This window comes from Oryzias latipes, chromosome 13, assembly GCF_002234675.1.
Source record: "Oryzias latipes chromosome 13, ASM223467v1".
Taxonomy (NCBI): Eukaryota; Metazoa; Chordata; class Actinopteri; order Beloniformes; family Adrianichthyidae; genus Oryzias; species Oryzias latipes.
In genome coordinates this window covers 11,518,610-11,534,716 of record NC_019871.2, presented here as the reverse complement: position 1 = coordinate 11,534,716, position 16,107 = coordinate 11,518,610, and the positions used below count along the sequence as shown (strand labels likewise).

Sequence of the window (16,107 nt, the reverse complement as noted above, 5' to 3'; positions counted from 1 at the left end):
CCTAAAGTGCGTTGAAAACCGTTTTATCAGTTCATCCATCAATTTATTTATGCTTCATAAGCTTTACGTTGAATGCTTTTCCTATCCACTATCCTCTGCATTTACCGGGTCTTGGGACATGCACAAGAAGGACACTATTTGTGCCCTGTTGAGGCTGTATTTATCTTTTTTGTATGTGTCAGTCTATGTATGTATCTGTCAATTTCCTGGATAGTTTAACAAATGAAATAAAAAGAAACAATGTTGAAATGTTAAAAACGAATAAATCACGCCACTTCCTGTTCTGATAGTTAGAATATGGTGGTTGCAGCTTGTGAATCTTGAGAGGACCCTCCCATATGTCCTGCCAGGAATAATAAATGTATGAACTGTTTTTGTTGGTGAAAATAGTGGATTTTTTGGGTGACGAATTAGACACATCCTCATGTAAGTCATAGCTTTTTTTCGTGAAGTGAACATCGCATTTCCCACGTTCCCGCACGGGTTTCCCTGTGTATCCTTTTCAGCCACGCGCACTATTTGCCAGCCTAATCTTCATTGAGTGTGCGGAGTGATCCGAGTGTGTGAGGAGGCTTTGCTTGTCAGTCAGACTTTGAACTGAGCACTGGCGCTCATCGCTGTTTATCTGTGACCGCTGCTTGTCATCAAATACGCTCTCGCTGACACTTATCACCGAGCGCCTCAGATACCTAGATTAGGATGAACAGTTGCTGAGCGGAGTCTCGAGGAGAGCACCGTTCCAGGGGCCGAGCTGAGATTAAGCCGTTAGCAACGACGCTTCACGTACACCTTGCTCGGGAGTTGAGATGGTCCAGACCAGGGATGTTTTTTTAGCCTTGCTCTTAGTGGGCTGTACAGGTATGCATTTATTTCTTCAAACATTTCTTGCTTGAGCTGTACTACGACATCTTATACATGGTTGTGACGTGAATATCCTGATTATTTCAGTTATTTTTTAAATGTGGTCAAGAGCCTGCGGGCGGAGGAGGCAAGTCCGCACGCGCTCACTTGCCCCCTCCGCCCGCAGGCTCTTTTTTATATTTGGCAGGTGCATCCGCGGTGGCACTGCGACCGCTGCTAATTAGCTTACTGTTTAAGTAAAGACAGCCTGCTCGCTGATGTGTTGCTATTTTGGTCGGTCCACGAGCAACACAACGAACGATGCTGCTCGCATGACACAAGGGCGCTGCTGACTTAGCACTATTACAGAATCTGACATGATTCAGGAGAGGAAACGTGCTTTAAAAATGTACGAGGATTAATAATCATGTTAGCTACATTGGTGAAGAATGGAAGAATTAGTTGTCTGTGCTTTTGGTGGGACCTGCTTGTTGTTGTCGGTGGAGGGATGCTCGGGGCGCGTGCGCCCGCGCGCACACACTCACTCGGTCACTCCCGCACACTAAGCCTCCTGGGTCGTCTCCCTATCCCTCTCGTCAAAGGTGTACTGTGCCTAAAATAAGCCCGGCGTGCCACTGTGCACTCTCCGTTACTGCTTAACCATATGCACTGACGATTTGAACGTTTTTGGAGGGGAGAAAAAAATGCTGGTGGGGGCTTTTCTGTTTTTCTGGCAGGCATTTACACCAAAGAACAACTTCTACTCTGAATCATTTGTTATGTAATGTGGCACCGCGATACATCCTTTGGAAATGAGATCCTCCAAGTCCAAGTTGTTAAGCGTGTCCTTATGTAAAACTAATTGAGGTGTAAACTACATTAAATGCCATCTAAACACACAAATGTATTTTAATGTGAACCTCAGTAATTTGAAGTGTGAGATGCTTGTTGAAGGCAGTGTTCTTAACTACAGAAGGTTCAGGATTTTCCGTGGGATAGCCTCTTTAATCCCTCATGTTCAATCCGATGTGCAGGGGTGTTCCTCGGGCAAGACAAGGAACATGCAGTGGGAGTAGAGCTTTTGCTGCATTGTATAAAAAATGCACTCTTATTTATTCATTTATTTTTTGCATGGCTTTTCCTAAAACATCAAGCTAAACCTATTCATGAATTATACATTTGATGCATCTAACATTTACTTCCACATTGACTTTTCTTCTTTTATTTTGAAGGCTTGGTCCATTTTGTTGCAATTATTAGCATTTTTTTGGGTACAGCTGGTTTACTTTTCATAACAAAGTTAGATAAACTTTGGTTGATATAAAAATCCAGACAACCTGTTATTAGCTCTTTTTGGGAAATTCCTTTGTGCTTTTAATGTTTTTTAAAAGGCATAAATTATGCTTTTGTTGTTAAGCCTTTCAGAGTAAACTATTTCCATATATAAGTTGAGTTTTGCATGATCTGGGGCCCTTTAATGTTTTTAAATTGTACAGTCGTGCAAACTAGGGATAGACCCAGTCCAATGACAATAGTATTTTTGGTGTTTTTTAACATGTTTTTGTTGCATTTTTTCATGATAGAGGACATAAGCTTAAAATTTATTTTCTGTAAAAGTATTTCTTTATTCAAATCGTTGTGTATCAGGTGCAGACGAAAAAGTGCAGTTTGACAAAGCTTGTAGTTGTTATGTAAACTTTACAATTGGCAGACCACAGGTTCCCTGCTATGCTTTATTTGGATGCATCCACTTGTAGGTGAATAGATCCTTGTACTTCTTTTTTTGTACTTCTTTTTTTCCTCATCCTTGTTGGCATCTGCCTCAAAACTGTACGGCTGGATAGCGCCAATATTGCTCGTCCATTTTTTGTTGCACAGATAATGGTATTTTGGGGTAGTGAGGGACTGTAAGATAGCAGGAGAACGTTTAAACTGAGAGCTCTCAGTAACATGGAGGGGTAGGGGGCAGGGTTATTCCACAACATCAATCCCGCCCACAACTCTTGAGGTGAATTGCTAATTAACTACTGCCGCTCTGCAGATAACTATGTCTTAGAAAACGGCAAAGTTTCTTTTTTAAATTTTGGCTAAAAATAGCATTATAATAGTCAACAAGCACTGAGAACATGTTGTAAATAGATCAAAAGATGATTGGAGTGGGTCTTTAAGCTACCTTGGAGCACATTTTATGTCTATGATTGTGTAGTTGTAGCACACTTGTGGTAAACGCTCTTTTGCTCTGATTTTGTATATACTTACCCACTAAAATGACTGAATTCCCAGAAACAGAAATGTTGTTAATTAGGTTAATGAATTTCAAGTCTCTTGTGACGGCTATCCAGCTGCATTTTGGTAATGAACCAATTAGTTTCTCACGTAGCATGTTTGCTATCTTGCAAGCTTGAAGACGTGATGCAAGCCAAGTGTTGTCTGGCTGCTGACCAGCGGTGTAGAACTCTCTTCTTTACAGGCCATTTCTATTCACCGGAATACCAATGTCCCAGGAATATTTCAGAATTTTTTTCCCCTCAGGTTAAGAGAATGCTCTAGGGGTGGATCATATTTCTGATGTCACAGTTGGATACGTTTACGTACATTTTAGTGGAAAAATTTGAAAAAAATGTAGAAATTTTGTTTTGTTTTTGTGAAGTCTAAATGAAACTTTAAAGATCAAACGGAAGAGAACATTTTGTATACTGCTTTAAGAAAAAAAAATACAATTTTCAGAATAGCATCAGAGGGATTTGTAATTTGCTTTCAGTGTATGTTGTAAAAATAGGTTTTAGGGAAATGGAGTATGCAAATGCTAGAAATTGTGCCAATAATAATGATGTTTTAAAATGTAAATAATGTAATTTAATGTAAAAAAAATCAAACTGTTGCAGCATACATGCTGGGAGCAATATGTAAAAGGGATTAACCCTGTTATGTGTCCTAGTATTGATCCTCTTTTAGGTAATAACCTGTGTTTTCAATCTCTTTTCAGAAATGAAATATAGTCTGATAGAAACTAAAATAGGCGTGATAAGAGAATCTAAGCCCTCAACCTGTAGAACGATAAGAGAATTACATCTCTGCATTTCACTGTACGGTTCTTTTGAACAGGCGAATTGAGGTTTGTCAGGTAGATTTTTTTTACAATGTCTGTGTTACATCATTAGTACAGTGGGAATTATGACATAGTTTCACGCTGGGCTGTATGCACAGCGAGATGGAAGCACGACTTACTGCAGGCAGACTCATACAGCCTCATTGCAAATGCTTTGTAAGAATGGAAACCAGCTTCCAAAAGCTATAACTAAAAGTCCAGAAGCACCATCTAGATAAAGTTACCATTTTCAACATTTAAACATTTTTGCACAGAAATGGCTGATTGTTCATTGAAAATACAACCACAAAAAAGTCTTATTTTATCCAATTTGGAGAAATTCATTTGCAGTAGAGTTGCTTCTTTTCAGGCGGATAATAATGAGTTAGATAATCACATGACTTTTTGAATTTAATAACCTATCAAGACCTACAGTATCACACTCAAAAACTTGCAGACAGACATATTTAGAGCTGAAGCTTATGCTTCATTTCATTGATGGTTAATGTTCCTTTATATTATTTGAACTAGCTGATAGTTTAGTATTAGTTATTATTTCTCGTGGATCTGTTAGGATACATCAATACCCTAAAGTCTTGCTTAAAGGTTGGTTACATTTGGTTTTTAAATTAATTATACAATTCTTTACGTGTTACAATCTCATCAAATTGGGGTGTGTGTGTAAAATTAACAGAGACTAAGAGGATTATTTAACTGTTATGTGTTCTGCTAATCTTACCAAGGATGCCAAATAAAACACAGCCCACTAGCTATCATGTTAAAGAGGTTACATTTGATTTATACCAGTAAACAGAATTATTTCACAAAAATATATTTTAGATAAATTGACACCAACATACAACATGAAAAATTAATATTTCTGAAAAGCTTTAAAAATGTGCCTTGCCAAGATGGAGACTGGAAGATGCCAATCTTTAGATTTAGTTTTTTTAAAGTTCTGAGCCTGAAGTGTTGACTCAGCTTTATCATTTTTTAACCCTTGTGCTATCCTAGGCACTTTAACATTGGTAGTTGGGTCATCTAGACCCACTAGACAGTGCACTGAACCTTTTTTCTTCAATGATTTGTGATCTTCACTGGTGTCCATAGATTACATGAAATCTTTCCACCTTTATCCACCCTTGTCATGGTAGGGAGAACACGTCAATGCAATGGTGGGGTCATAGGATAGTACAAGGGTTAAACAATATGGACTTTTTTTTTTCCTGAAAGTATACAGTTCAGGATTTTAGTGCTACCGTATTTGTGTGATGTCTTTTTTTTATTTTTATCAGTTCCATTGGAGATGCTAAGCATGTTTGTGTGCTTGCCAGGAGCCAGCAGTTCTAAAGTGCAGCCTTTAGAGAACGGCATCTGTAATGTGTTGCCAGACTGGTCTATAACATCCTACTTTGAAAAATGTTTTTGAAGATTTTCCCATCCTCCCAAAATATTTACCCTAACAATTTAACAGGTCCCTTCCCTAGCTCCTGCTGACCTATCACAGTTGACTAATGAATGCAATCTGTAACAAATGATGGATTTGCACAACTGTCCACAGCTGATTCTTAATATTTTTTGGTTTAGATTGGTAGTTTTTAAAATGCTGTTGTTTTACCTATTTTTTTTTACCTATTTTTGTGGATTCGACTTTTTCAGTTGTTCTTATATTTTAAGCTATTCGTCCATATTTCGGAAGAAGACGAAAGAGGAAGGAGGAGGTTTCTGTTCCAGCCAGGACATGACTCTGTTGATGGGTAGTGGAACAGACAGATCCAGGTCTGAGAGGGTTCAGAGGAGATTCTTTGCCTAAGGATACTAAAGAGATGACATTACATGTGCACGTGACCCTTTTTTTGGACTGCAGGAAGAACATAAACATCCTTTCCTGGGGGTTTGCTAGCAGAAGAGGCACAGGCTTTGGGATTAGCAGCTGTTTTATAGTGATTAGCCTCTGCTGTGTTATTATCTTTATATTATTCTTAAGGGGTTTAACTCGTCATATCAAGGACTGATATTCAAAATTAGGAAATTAGAATAGGGAAGAACATAAAAACTTGGTAATTAAACTGACTTGGCGGGCTTTAGTAACGTGCCTACAGTCCTGCTTTTTTAAATTATGCAAGCTATAGTCTTAATTGAAAATCTTTTAAGATCTTGAGAGTAGGGCTGCACGATATGAGGAAAACTCGCGATATGCGATATTGGTGATTAATATTGCGATAACGATATACTTCGCGGTATATAAACAAACAGCAAAACAACCAAAAACATCATTTCCATTTCACTGCAATAGTTTAAAAATGATACTCCAAATGACCCTCGTCAACGTAGGAGGCAAACATCAAACATAAAAGGGCTCATCTGATTGATCAACAACGTAAACGGGTCCTTCCGATTGGTTAAATGCATAAAGGGATTTATTTCATTTATTCAATATTTCAAGTTGCCATGAGATTGTTATAGCAGATTTAAGGTAACCATTTATTGCGATTTTCGCCGTCTTTTGCGGTATGCATATTGCACAGCTTAATGTCGCGATAACGATAAATTTTCGGTATATTGTGCAGGCCTACTTGAGAGTAATGTGGCCTTGTCATCCTTCATAAAAGGAAAGGATTGAAAAATGAAAGCACTGTGATTGTACAATCTTATTGGATATGTAGCTAAATACTGAAAAGTGTTTAGCTAAAACTCAGCTCCTTTAACTATATAAACCATTTTTATAAAAGTGTCAAACAGGCTGGTATTTCCATCGTGTTTGCATCTTTATTATTGTGAGATTATGTGAAACATTCGCGAGTCAGTCACTGCATATTATGCAGAGCGACTTGGTACGTGGAAACAACTATCTCTATAAATCCATACATACATGAGACTCCTGGTTATGTCTGTAAATAGCAGCTTTATGTTTCTTTGAAGGTGAAGGCTCTTCTTCAGTTTGTTCACTGGCAAAACCAAGAAACTTTCCAATTACATCTTTTGGTTTGGCTTTTAGCTTTGAGCTTATACTTGGCTTGCGCTCAGAGTGATCAAACGCTTTATGTCACGCAATACGGCTTGTCAGGCGGATGTGGTGAACAGATCCGGTAGTTTTCTACATAAAACATCCTTCTTAATCAGAAAATAAAAAAGCGGAAAGAATCAGATTTAGCGTATGCATTTTTTTTTTCCTGTCTGCGGCCTGGTACCATGCAGCCCTCGAACCGGTACTGGTTCACGGCTCGGGGGTTGGGGACCACCAATTTAATGGGTACAGGTAGCACGTTGAAAAACGACAAGTTGGGGACACCCAAAATGTCAAAAAGTGACGCAGAGAGGGCCCTGAAAATACGTCTATACATGACGAGTTGGGAGTGAGAATGTGATGGTTGCAATGACAAACAAGAGCTGCACCATTTAAAATGGAGGCACCCATCGTATTAGTTTTGCATCAAGTTCTGATCCGGGTCTGGGTTTGCATGACCCAGCGTCTGGGTCTGGATCCGGACCGCGGTCCGCTAGTTAGTGACGCCTGGTGTAGGGGCTCAAGTAGGTCTTTGGGGTCTTCAGGTGGGCAACCCTTCTATAAGTAGTGTTTGGTTATGCGATGCACTTCATCCATACCCCCAGCTATATTAACAAAACTGCTAATCACCCACCAAAAAGCAGTTACTATACTGACACTAGTGGTTATTGTGATGATTATGACAGTTTGATACACTAACAAAGTCAGCAAAGCTGAATCTACACATTAAGGCCTCATTTCTGTAATGAGAGTTGCTATAAAAGTGATCGTAAGAAAAAGTAAATGTAAATTTGAAAAATATTTCCAACAGTGAAATGATGAAACACAATTAAAGCTAAAATTGCGATGGTATCAAAGCTAGCAAAAAAGTAAACAATTATACAAATATTAACAATATTGGAATAACAGCATGAAAAAGTAAGAAAGACAAAAAAAAAAACATGTGTTTTGCGTTTTTAGTTGTTTTTGATTTAACGTTCTTGGCTTTAAACGTTGCTGTTTGATAAAAAAAGACTGTTTTTCAAGTCAGCCTTGTTACTGGTTTACTTTAAAAATATCACTCCGGTTTTTAAAAATCATGCTTCAAATTCATTGTTTTCCAATGCTTTTATCCCGTCAGTCTTTATTGTTTTATTTTTTTGTGTTTTTCACCCCATAATGCTTTTATATAATGAAAACCTATTTTGTTGAAGCTACAGATGACTAGATTGGATTTTTATATACAGACTTTACCAGGCCTTCTGGATGCGTTAATCTGAAAATAATGATGGTTTCTATGTCAGCAATATTTGCCCATTGGGCAAAAAAAGTTTTTCTCTTTAGATTTCATGTGTCTTGTTGTTGTTTTTTTGCATATAATGACAATATTTGTTTAAAAAAAAACCTTGTCACTTTCTATGGCATATATCAAATGGCTGATTCCCACATTTGCTTAGGCCAACTGAAATATATAGTGAAGGTGTTTGAGAGGTGAGACAGAGGCTCATGTTGTCATTGTAAGAGCAGGTGATTACTACAAATGTTTTTCTGGAACAAAAACTAAAATGTTTCCATGTGTACTTCTCTAGGTTCTCAGTCATCCAGGCTGCTGCCATAAAAATGGTAGGTCAAATACAGCAGTCAAGTGGACGTAGCTTTGCTATCAGATTTGAGAAACTTCTCAGAGAAGATGTGACATAACTTCAGTAACAAAAGATGGAACAAGTCCAGTTGACTGTTTTTTAAAATTTTTAGTATACTTCTTCCATGTGTAATAAACAATAGCATAAAAGCCTCAGAGCAGTTTAAATCTTCTTTCTGTACTGTTGTGGACATTATGATATGGTTGTTTTTTGGTATATTGAACTTACAACCTTCTGAATTAAATTTCTCATTGATGCATTACTTGTATGAGTAAGGAATGATTTTACACAAAAAAGCTGCTTGTTAGTGCTGTACCAAAAACATGGTTGGTCAGCCAGGTCTGGCATACCATTGGCTGGTCAATTTGGACTGGTTTGTCTCACACAGAACCCAAGCGCAAGCAGAAAAAAACCATCAGAGCCTTAAGGTTTGTAAAGAAAAAAGCTGCAACTGAACACAAAGAGAAAGATTTGAGCAGAAGCACAAGAATTCTGGGGAGGAAGAGCAAATTCAAAAGCCCAAATACAGATCAGGCACATTACGCAGATTAAGTACAAATGCTGCAGATCAGAGTGCAATCAGGGACATTTTGAATGTGAAGGACAGGTTTTAAGAGGAAGCACAATAATATTTAAACATACTAACATTAAAATGTGGTCAAAAATTTAGAAACGATGCCTTTGTTAAAAGTCTGGATCTTTGTGTTGTGGCGAGTTTTTCGTTTGACACACACATTACCTTCCCACTGTTAATGGTTCGATTAAAATAGAAAGAGGTTCACTGTCATCTGACATGACACTGCTGTTGCCTGCTGTTACTAGTTTAGAGTGAATTGGGGGGTAGACTAGGCACTGTGTCTGATTTAAGAAAATGAGTGTCTTATCAAAGCTTTATTAAGTAACATGCTTTTGGCTAGGATTTAGCTCTCAGTTTCTTTCATGTACTGTGAAGGGCGGACAGCGTGTGTCCCTTCATGCATGCATGCATGCACATCTTGGTGGAGTCATTACTGGAACACTATAGAATGCATCAACATGCATAGAACTGTAGGAATTTGGATTGCTGTGCCTTGGGCCCACTACCAGTCACTAGCTTATTTAGCTGCATTAATCATTGTTTGGCACTTAAAGATACCACCGTTTCATCATCTGTTAGTTCTGGGCAGTCATTAATATATTTGGGTGTTCTGCTAAGTAATTATTTGTGCGGGAATTCCTGAGCTTCCTAATAAATTGATTTTAAACTCTGTGTCAAGATCGCGCTAATCAGCAAAAGAAAGTATATAATCTGAAGACTGTCTTTGATTACTGTAATTTACTATAATTCAGTCTTTGATAAAAATAAAATCAGTTCAGGGCAAATTTATATGTAAGAGCTTATGAGTACCTGACAAAAAGAAAAGTAGACTCGAACATGAACTCTTCCTCTACCCCTCCGCTTTCTCCTTACTCCTACAGTTAGCCCTCCAAGCGCAGAGTTATGTGTCTTCAATTTCGGCCGTTACTACCACTCTAGGACAACATTAATAGTCGCCGGTCATCTACGTCAGTGCTAGGCCTGCACAATTAATTGCAAATTTATCTTTATCGTGATTTCAAGCTGTGCAATATCCATATCGCAAAAGTCAGCGAAAATTGCAATAAATGGTAAACCTTAAATGTGCTAAAACAATCTTATGCCAACTTGAACTATTTAATAACTTGAATGAATCCCTTTATGCATTTGACCAATCAGATGGAGCCCTTCCCATTGTTGACCAATCGAATGGAGCTTTTATGATAGATGTTGGCCTCCTAATTAGACGAGGGTCTTTTGGAGAATAATTTAAGGTGTTTTGACTCTTATTTAAAATTAAACTTTTGCGGTAAAATGAAATGTTTTTGTTGTTTTTGCTATTTATTTATCGCAAGTTATGTCGTCATCGCAATAGTGATCACTAATATCGCATATCGCAAGTTTTCCTCATATCGTACAGCCCTATTCAGCACCTTGCTGCCATCGCTCAGAACAATTTAACAACATCATGCTAAAACAAAAACTCAATACTTGCACTTGAATGTAAACAGCGAGACGCAGATCACCCTTCAGGCGGAGGGATACCTAGCCTTAAGTCCCTACAGCTTCCGCTTTAAAAAAACAAGTTCGGACGCCACTATAGCTCCAAATGCTATAGTAGTAATCGTATGATGCTGTAGTACTGTATTTGACCTTTTATCTTTGAGACTCTAAATGAAGTTCATATGATTCACCTTAAGTATTCTAAGTTATATAAAACACATAAAATGTGCACACCAGAGGCTTGATGACTGGAAGTATGTTTAGATCTGTTTCAGATCTAAATGTACATATATAAATCAAACATAAAAAGATACATAATCTGAGTAAAAAACTACTGGTAAGTAAAAGTTTTTTTTGTTTCTTGAGTGATTTTTTTTTTCTCCATTCCAAATTAAATAGTATACTTTTTAATCCTAAGTGAAACCCTAAAATGTAAGTGACACATAGATAGCTGACCTACAATGTAAACTATATTGAAAATATATTATTAATTATTCCTTGCTCAGCTAATAAAAAGCCTATAATCATAACTGTAGAAAGATTGGATTTTGGTTTTAATTTATAAATGCTTTTCCTGTAATCATATTGCCAGATAAATGTTGGATTTTTATTTAAGGTGTGAAAAAAGAAGAAGTAAAACATAAATGATTCCTGTTGATGTTGGAGCCCCTTGAGGTAAAGTTGCTTTAAATGCCTCAACCCCCAACACATTCAGCACCGTCTGCGGAGGGATGGACGAAGAGGCTAAACATAAATTAAATAGTGTTGCTTTTGTTTTTCTGGTAGCTGGATGATTAATTCATCCTAAGTGGATGAATGAAATTGTACCCATCCTGGCCGAACATGAACTGCAGCTTTTTTCTGAAAAGTACATATCAGATTCAGCTGCTAATCTGTTTGAAAAAGCCGGACAGAAAAAAAAAACTTTTTTTTTGGCTAAAAATATAACTTTCACAGTATACTGGTAAGTTGTCGTATGTTTAGCTTCAATTTGGAGTATAATAAATGATTGATGTGTCACGTTTATTTGAGTTATTCTAGTTTTTCAGGCTAAAAGGAGGAAGTGGTTCATTGATTCTTTTGATGGTTTATTTTAAAAAATCTAATTAGGTTATTCTATTCAAGCAAAATCTCCTGGGAAGAATTAGCAGCTATAGCTGGAACAGATCCATTCACCATGCTCTATCTACTTTTAAATGATTGCTATGATGACCACTCACTACTTAGGGTTCTCTTGACCCTAAGTGTATTTTTTTCAATTTACAAATTTAACTTTTAACATTTAGCATGACTGGGGTTAAGAATTGTGTTTTCATTTATTTAAGTAGAATTTGAGTAATTTTACACCCTAGTGACAACGATGATTTAGAAAGGAAATCAATGAAGCAACATGAAAGCTAGCAGCAGCAGCTCCTGCAAAGGCTGTGTGCTACCATCAATAAGTGTTTGGTTGCTATTTTAAGTAGCTGATTTAGAACTTCTTATATTCATGTTTGAAATTGTATGCATTAGCAAGCCTTTTGAGATTGTTTGGTAAAACATTCCTGTACGTATGATTTATAGCATAGCTTCTATTTTGACATTAAACTGTCCTGTGATTTTAACATCAATGTTAGACAATGAATTCTTTGTCGAGTGTTTTTTGATTGTCTTACTTGGTCTATGCATTGTCAGTGTGCTCAATTCACCAACATGCATGTTTTTGGGTGTCATACAGTGAGACAAGGTGCAGAGGGACCAACAAATAAATGTGGGAAAATGCTCATTATTTTTCTTTTGGCTTGTTGTGCCCTTCTTATTTTCATTGCTTATAAAGCTTTTACCTAAAACTTAATTACGAACCGTTTTCTTCCAGAAAATTGTAAGGATTGTTCCTAATGAATGTATATTTCTTATTCTGCTAATGGGAGATTACTGGCTGTGCGCTCAGCTTGCTTTAATAGCCTTCAAGGAGTCCTAATTAACCAGACAGTTGTGTAATTGCATGATGTTGTAGTACTATATATGACTTTTTGTAAAACTTTGGATTCTATGGTGCTCCTTCATTACACTGGTACCTTTGATACTTTAATACCAATAGCCTAAATGTATGAGTATTAAGAGTTTTTAAGGCATTCAAAATATAGTTTTTGATATTATTTTAATCTTTTTTTTTTTTTTTTTTAGAAGTGCATATCTCTACCAGGCAATATCATCTAAAACTGAACAGAGGACTTAATTTAATTTATGAAATTGTCACAACCAACCCACTGGACAAGAAACATGGCCGGAGCATTCTCTCTGAGGCAGACCTTGTTGGATTTCCACGGTTAACTCTTTTAGTAGCAGGTTGCTGGTGATGGATGAGAGTTATTCTAAATGGCTGTAGGGTTCACAGATATTAATGGGTTTGATAGCATCTACCTTGGAAATACACACGTAGAAAAAAAAACATACTCTGAGTTTTCATTCTGACTTGCTGAGGACAGTTGCTATAGTTGTGTTTTTGGCCTGTTTCATGTGTTGTATATTGCTTCATTCGAAGCGGGAATACTGGAATAGACATCTGAAAGATTTGTTAAAAAATTCAAAAAGAAACAGACCAATTTGTATTCACTGTGAAGAAAAAAGGAATCTTTATTCACTTTGTAATCATAATTCCAGTTTCATTGAAATTTAATGTTTCTAATATTTACTAGATTATTCTAGCTAATACTCAATTACTGTCAAAGGACACAGAATGCTTTCATTTTCTGTTTTTTTTTTTTAACAAGTAAATAATTTCCATAACGGTACTGTACCTTCATTAACTCTTCTGTCAGTTATAGCTCCTCATTTGTGCTTGGGATTTGTTGGTAGTGTTGTAACATGTACTCTGATACTTGCGATTTGCTCCTGAAAATACAAGTATGAATATTCGTGACGTCCAAGATCGGAGATTTGCGATCTTTATAAATATAGTAGTGTGTAGTAAGAATACAATTCGAAAATGATGTATTTATTGCTTTGAAATGTAAAATATTGTTGGATTTTAAGTTTATAAACTAAAAACAAGCCGAATCCGCAGCACTACTGTCACCAGCAGTAAACAAATCCTCAAAATAAAGTGTTGTTGAAGCTTACCGTTTTCAAAGTGAAACAAGCGAGTGTTTTTTTTTTTGCAGTTGGAAAAAAATGAGACTGAAGTTCCGCTTAGTGACATAAGTTTTGCAAAAACGAAGTTGCTTTAACACTAGAGCTTTACCGCCAGTGTCATTCTTGTGATTCTGTTAACACTTCCAACAGTTGACCCAATTAACGTAACTCCAGCTGATTCTAAAGCAGAGAAAAGCAGCCTTGCGCTAATATGCAGCGTTGCAGAGAAGTAAAGTGATTACGTAATCAATGTGGAACAACTGATTCTACCGTGGAGAAAAACGGCTTTTTGTAGCAGTGTGTGATGCTTTAGTACGTAAACTGTTGCAGAACATTGAGGATTCATCTTACTACTGACCTGAACTTTTTTTTTTTTTTTACCACTCCAAGGCTGCTACGATTTCATTGTATGAATATGTACAATGACAATAAAGAATTGTGATTCTGATTAACCCGAAGTTTGACGAAATAAACAACTGACAAACGCCATTTCTTTCAATTTAAATCTTTGTGATTGTATCCGTTTTGTTGATTCTGATGTCCTGTTCGAAATAAAGTTATAAATGATGGTGATTTACATATAATTTTAATTGTCATACATCCAGTAAGAAGACAAACATAGCAACTGTTAAGACATATTACATAAAAAGTAAGAATCGTGGTTCGATCTGTGAATCGTTTAATGCAGCCTAACATCCCACTGCTCAAGACATATTCTATGATTGTCTGCAACATTAATATACTAGTCTCATCCGTTATTTTCTCTGTCTGCCTTTTCCTGTTCAAAAACCTACAGGATCATGTGATAGCTGTCATGGGATTGGGTAAATCCTTGACCGTCCATTAATACTTTGTAGGACAAAGGAATGGGACATACAGACTTAAAACTATACAATAAAGAGAATTTTAAACCTTGGAAGACAACCCCCAGCTTTTTAGAATGTGGTTGAAAACCAGAGTATCAGGAATCAATTCAAGTCCAGACAGGAAAAATGCTACCTAGGATTTATATCTCAATGTTGTTGGGCATAATTCATAGCCAAACCTGTAACTCTGGTAAACTCTTGACTCTGAAAGATCTTTCAACATATTCTTCTGGGAGACTGATTTTGGTGTGTAGTTTTTATGTGTAGTTTTTATGAACTCTTTGAGCTGGAAGACTTGGACAGACATTTCAGAACAAACCCATTAAGGATACCAGAAAATCTTCGATAACATATTTGACTAGTCAGAGAGCACTCAAAGGAAAATAAATGTACTCTGAAGCAATTGGAAAGGTTTTTTCTTGCAAACATTTCTGTGCTCCAATTTCAACATATTTTGCAAACCCCTGATGATGCCTTAAAGGGGCAGTCCCATCAGTTGCAGTCTTTTATATGTTCTTCATTAAGAGATGCTAATTATACTGAAACTATGACCATAAATCTTGGTCAGCCAAAACTAAGACCGATTATGTGGTGAACCCAAAATGGAAAAATGATGCTGAAACCGACTTTCACATGACATTTGTGGAGAGCACATGTTGTTTGCATGCATATTATAGATAAAGCACACATTATTTATTAATCATTTGAATAGTTCATTGCAAATGTTACAGTACTTGTTTACAATAGGTTTTATTTGGTTTATACATTTATATATTTTACCAGACTTATGTCCAAGAAATAATAATTTCTCACAGGACAGTATGTCTTTGTTTTTGGTAGGCTTGATTCTGTTGGATCAGGTATGAGGCTTCAGCCTGTTGAACCAGCATTGTGTTTCGGGTTTGCCCCGTCTGGTGACAGCTGGGATGGACTCTACCAGTCCTCCAGAACAGGAAGAGGCATAATAAAAAAGAAAGTATTGACAGAGAGTCAAATACAGCTGATTTCTACATGTCTCAATTTCTTTTCCTCCATCAGCATTAAATTGTCAGGAGACTGGTGTTGGAGCCAGAAAAAATAGTTTTAAGGCAGTGATCAGCAGGGAGCCCTGAATGCTTTGCTTTATGGTGTAAAAGGGGAATTTATAAAGAAAATTGTTTTTCTGTGCTTGAAAACATTTTTGATGTACTGAAACAAAAACCAATTCAAAGGATTTAGGAAAACCTCTTTGATGTCTTTACTTTGTTTTGGGCGGTTTGTTTTTGAAAATGTTATACTTTGAGCCTTTCAGATTTACAGGTGCTGGTACATTACTGATTCACCTCTCCATCTGTACTTATGTCCTGTAGTCATTCTACCATTGCCGTGCATTGCAGGTGGAAAATTCAACGGTAGCTACTCACTTTGTTCTCGCTATGCTTTCTTTGTAGGACCAGGAATGACATAATGGGAAAGAAAGATCTTTTCTGTAATCATTCTTCTTTTTTTCCATTTAGTTCATTTCTTTGAAT

General features: G+C 36.8%; 1 protein-coding gene across 12 annotated transcripts in view; it reads left to right on the top strand.

The window, feature by feature from the left end:
• The first annotated feature begins 550 nt into the window (after nucleotides 1-550).
• Nucleotides 551-16,107, top strand: part of ncam1 (neural cell adhesion molecule 1) — a 72,105-nt gene continuing 56,548 nt past the window's right edge. For 11 of the 12 annotated variants that reach the window (XM_023961316.1, XM_023961315.1, XM_023961312.1 and 8 more), the window contains exon 1: nucleotides 551-858. In XM_023961316.1, the coding sequence (XP_023817084.1) occupies nucleotides 807-858 (52 nt within the window). In that variant the 5' untranslated portion in view covers nucleotides 551-806. The remainder of the gene's footprint in view (nucleotides 859-16,107) is intronic. The other variant, XM_023961317.1, reaches the window with a different exon arrangement.